This window comes from Berghia stephanieae, chromosome 6 (genome assembly GCF_034508935.2).
Source record: "Berghia stephanieae isolate SIO BIC M18660-M18661 chromosome 6, UCSD_Bste_1.3, whole genome shotgun sequence".
Classification (NCBI taxonomy): domain Eukaryota; kingdom Metazoa; phylum Mollusca; class Gastropoda; order Nudibranchia; family Aeolidiidae; genus Berghia; species Berghia stephanieae.
In genome coordinates, this window is record NC_088365.1 from 62645220 (window position 1) to 62650219 (window position 5000).

General features: G+C 36.3%; 1 protein-coding gene and 1 long non-coding RNA gene across 4 annotated transcripts in view; both read left to right on the top strand.

Moving 5' to 3' along the window:
- The window catches only part of LOC144975739 (uncharacterized), a 9479-nt gene extending 6324 nt beyond the window's left edge, over window positions 1-3155 (top strand). The window contains exon 3 of the long non-coding RNA XR_013645978.1: window positions 2049-3155. This is a non-coding gene — a long non-coding RNA (uncharacterized LOC144975739). The remainder of the gene's footprint in view (window positions 1-2048) is intronic.
- Window positions 3156-3368: 213 nt separating this feature from the next.
- Window positions 3369-5000, top strand: part of LOC144975416 (cAMP-dependent protein kinase type II regulatory subunit-like) — a 214020-nt gene continuing 212388 nt past the window's right edge. For 2 of the 3 annotated variants that reach the window (XM_078919461.1, XM_078919460.1), the window contains exon 1: window positions 3469-3973. In XM_078919461.1, coding sequence (XP_078775587.1) covers window positions 3736-3973 — 238 coding nt within the window. In that variant the 5' untranslated portion in view covers window positions 3469-3735. Of the gene's footprint in view, window positions 3974-5000 lie in introns of all 3 variants that reach the window. The other variant, XM_078919459.1, reaches the window with a different exon arrangement.

Genomic DNA, 5000 nt, shown 5'->3' on the forward strand with positions numbered 1-5000 from the left:
TATTTATCTATCTATCTATCTATCTATCTATCTATCTATCTATCTATCTATCTATCTATCTATCTATCTATCTATCTATCTATCTATCTATCTATCTATCTATCTATCTATCTATCTATCTATCTATCTATCTATCTATCTTACAATCTATCAAGAAGAGTACCCCCCCCCCCCCCCCCCCCCCCCCTGTGCTCACCTTATGGAATTCCACTGATACTTGGGGGTTTCCAGCTTCAAAACCAAAACATCTGATGAGATAAATAAAGGGATTATTATTTCTTTATTTCATTCTTTCTCTCTTTCTTTCTTTCTTTCTTCATTGATCCGTGTAATTATTTATCTACTCAAATTATATTTACTTAATTATCTATTCAATAACGATTATCAAACGATCGATCAATTAAATTCTCTATCTAATTCATGCCTATTCGTGTCAGTAGTACGTATACCCTATTTGATTTATCTATTTGTCCAACGTGCTAAATCAATTCATTAGCACTAAACAACTTCCCAAAATCCAAACACAGATCTGGATCTTGTGTGTGTCCAGGGCTAATGAAATGAAATCAAAGAGCAAAAGAAATGAGACTTAATAAGTTTGTAAAAAAAAAAAAAACAACAACAACAACAAACAAACTGATATTCTATTTTCTACGATGCCGTAGTAGTAGTAGTAGTAGTAGTAGTAGTAGTAGTAGTAGTAGTAGTAGTAGTAGTAGTAGTAGTAGTAGTAGTAGTAGTAGAAGTAGTAGTAGTAGTAGTAGGAGTAGTAGTAGTAGTAGTAGTAGTAGTAGTAGTAGTAGTAGTAGTAGTAGTAGTAGTAGTAGTAGAAGTAGTAGTAGTAGTAGTAGTAGTAGTAGTAGTAGTAGTAGTAGTAGTAGTAGTAGTAGTAGTAGTAGTAGTAGTAGTAGTAGTACTCGAACCCAGGACCTTCCGATCTGAAAGCGAGTGTCATACAACTTGACCACATAGCCCCGCAATCAAACTTTTAAATAGAAAAAAAATTCCCTTATTCATCCAATAGGGAATGAGATTAGCGGAAGAGTAGCGTCCCTTGATTGGACGTCACCCATAGTCTGTGACATCCAATCAAGGGACGCTACTCTTCCGTTAATCTCATTCCCTATAGATAGAATGCGTTTGGCCAAGGAGTTCACAACATTGCCATCCGGAAGTATAACGGACCAACACACAAACTCTGTGTAAACATGAACTTTTATAGTCTGGTTAATACAGTTTAGTGAGAACAACTCACAAACGCGGATGGCAAAAACAATAACAAAGGCCTGAGTGACGTCATCTGCATACTATCTATAGGGGAAATTTGTCTTTAGGGTCTATTCCAAAGGAAGACTGGAATAACCCAGGCGTGGTTACGATCTTTCGACTGCGATTAGAAAGAATACAATCGCCGAAAACAACTAGAATCATGAACTACATGCACAAAATTTTCAACAAAAAAAAATAATAAAAAAATAAAAAAAAAAATAAAAAAAAAGATGGAGAAACTGTCGTACTCTGGAGAAAACACATATTCAAAAAATTTGGCCCGAAAACTCGTCCTTTAAATATCGATCGATTTAAATGACTCATCTTTGTAAAAACTCTCAAACCCGGGATTTCGCAGAATTATAACGTGAAGGTAATAGGAGGGAGAACGAAGAAGAAGAAGAAGAAGAAGAAGAAGAAGAAGAAGAAGAAGAAGAAGAAGAAGAAGAAGAAGAAGAAGAAGAAGAAGCAGCTCTTGCTTAATTTACAGTAAGGCTCTGAGATTTAAACTGGGAAAACTATCTGGGTTTCTTTTATTTACCTTTTTTTTTTCTTTTTAGTTTTTTCTTCGTATTCTTTCGTTCTTTCGTTTTTTATTTTTCTTCTTTTTTTTTCCCTTTTATTGCTATGTATGCTTTATTTCAATTTTGCTTTTTGTTTGGTTGTTGGTTTGTTGGTTTGTTTGTTTGTTTGTCTGTTTGTTAAGCGTGTTTTGTTTTACTCCCCATCTCTTCTCTCTCTCTCTCTTCCCCCCCCCCCCCCCCCCCCCCCCCATGGAGGTGGTGGACGGAACGATTCTTCTGGATTCACTTCTGTATCCTTCCATCCGAGTGCTGATGAGGAAAACCCTGGAAGTAACAGACTCCTGTGTTGTTGGAAAGCTCCGATTGCCGCAAGTGCCTGCAGCAGTACAGAAGGTAGAAACAAAACAAAACAAACAAACAAAATTAAAAAGAAAACAAAACAAACAAACAACAACAACAACAAAAGAAAAAAAAAAAGAAAGTAAGAAAATGAAAAGGATTAAGAAATTATAAAGAACTGAAAAAAAAATATATGAAAGGTGACAAACAAAGCAAGAAAGAAAAAGATTATTTAGAAAAAAAAGCATCCCGAAAACATCAGTCGACCTCGACTGGGGATCGAACCTCAGACCTTCTGATTAGTCTACTGGTCAGACGTACTACGAGGTCGACTGATTCTTTGGGATGATTTTTTGTTGTTGTTATTTTTATTTCTTGTTTTGTCTAGTACCTTTCATACTCACTTGTTCAGTTCTGTATCTTGCACCGATGCTTGTTCCTTAATTTCGTATTTTGATATTTTAAAAAAACAAACACCCCCCCCCCCCAAAAAAACAAAAAAAAAAAACAAGAAAAAACAAAAAAAAAAAAAAAAACAAAAACAAACAAACAAACAAAAAAACCCAACAAAAACAAAACAAAACAGAGCGTTTATATAGCGCAATAACTAAACGTGCTCAAATTGCTGTACAAGGTTTCCCTGACCAACAGCCACAGGTAGCATGTAGAACGAGATATGACGCCTGCTTGGCGATAATGCTATTTTTTTTTTCAGAGAAAACGCTGTTAACGACCAGATTTACACATGAGTACGATGAGAGAATATGGGTAAATAGCCTTCTCCAAGGACTCAACTATGCGCCGCGTTAGCCAGGCTCGAACCCAGGACCTTCATTTCCGAAAGCCACTCGACCACATAGCCGATTTAGCTATTAATACAAGTATGGTGGGAACTCGAGAGAATACGGAGAATGACAAATCCGATGCTATCCATAGGGCTAATCATTTATCCAAACAGTGCATTCGTAGCGACTCGCTCAAAAGAGCTTTCCATTTTCCATCCAACGCCTTTCTCTCCCTTTTTTTTTTCACTTCACTTTTTATGTATCTAAGTGTGAGCCACATAAAATTTGCTTCGAGGTAAACAATTCAAGCTCTAAAACGTTTTCCACGACTAGCATTTCGTGGGGCGGGAAGAATCAACTTTGAGACCGTTCATGATAAAACTAAAAGATAATTAGATGGTACAAGGTGACACGTTTACTGTGACAAGAAACATCGCGTTTTATTCACTCACTCACACGCAACGCACGTGCGAAAGGGAAAGAACCGCCGCCCACATCGCAGCCGCGCATGAATACGACCCGCTTCGTTCCTTAGTGACGTCAAATGGACTAAAAGTTGTATTCAACGAGAGGAGAGCGACCCATGTTATTTCTTGCGTTTGTGCCTAGTGATTCTATGTGGTTGTCCTGAAACGTCTGGAGTATCTGTCTTCAAGTGAATTTTTTTTGTTTCTGTGTTTGTATATTCTTTGAGGAGGTGTTTATTCGATTTTGGATTACTAATAATGTGAGAAGTGTTGTGCGTTATTTTTCTGAGAGTGGTTTTTATTTCTTGATTCTTGCGATTACTGCATTGCGCTTCTGGTGTAGTGTGAACGATGAATTTCGAGATACCCCCGGGTCTAACAGACTTATTGCAGGAGTTTACTGTTGCAGTGTTACGCGCCAGGCCCACTGACTTGGAGGCGTTTGCTGCTAACTATTTCAACAACTTAAATGAGAAAAAGAATGGTTCTTGCAAAACAAATACCATTCGGTTCCAGGCCGAAGAGAATTCTACTAGCCCATATGTGAAAAATGAATCTTCTTTCGACGACGACGAAGAAGAAGAAATTGGTAAGACGCCCCCCCCCCCTCCCCCCTCCCCTTTGCCCCTTGGCACTTCAAATTTATATGGTATAGATTTACACTAATGACTAATGCATCCGATCTTTATTGCCAATGCAAAAAGATGAACATATTATCTTTAGAGATTCTCTGCTGGTTTCTTCATTTGATGAATTTGATGTCAAAGTCAAATGCCAATGTCAATAGTCAATGATAATAAAATCAACACAATGAATGGAAGTGAAGTCGCGGGCCCGTGAGATACCTCCCCATAATATGTGGTTTCAGAGACTTTTCAGATAGCTCACATTTTCTCTCCCTCTCTCTTTTTTTTTGTAAATAAAAACTGATTTGTTTGTGTCGAGAAGGTGCAAATTTCAGCTTTGCTCTGATACCGCAAAAAAACCCAAACAAAAAAAAAAACAAAACAAAAAAAAAAAACCACACACAAAAAAAGCAACTACATCAACAAAACAACAAAACAAACCCAAACCCAAACAACTTAGGCCTCTTTGTTTATTTGTTTATTTATTTGTTTATTGTGCATAAATGATTTATATACAATTTTAAAGAATGTATGGCTTTTTTTGTACTTTTCAATTTTTTGATATATTTATAATTTAAATAATTCTGTAATCTTCAACACCAGTCCTAACATCCATACCTGTATCAACTACCCCATTGTTGCCTTAATTTATTTAAGCATTGTTTACAAATAGTTAATCCAGAACTGATCAAACCAATTTAATTCCTCTTAAAATATAACGTGTTAAAAAGTAAAAAATGAAAATGGTTCAATTTCATTCTTTCCGTCATGTTCATATCAGTTTGATTGTTTCAAATTAATCAAATTGACTATGAATTGTGCTGCACATAATACCAGACATATATCAAAGCGTAGTGAGTCTAGTGCAGTCTACTGTTATAATATATACTCTTGCTGGACTAACTTCAGCATTGGGAGTTGATTTTAAATTATCAATCCATCTTCCTCAGTGCTATACGTTTCCTCATTTCAATACCCGATTTGATTACA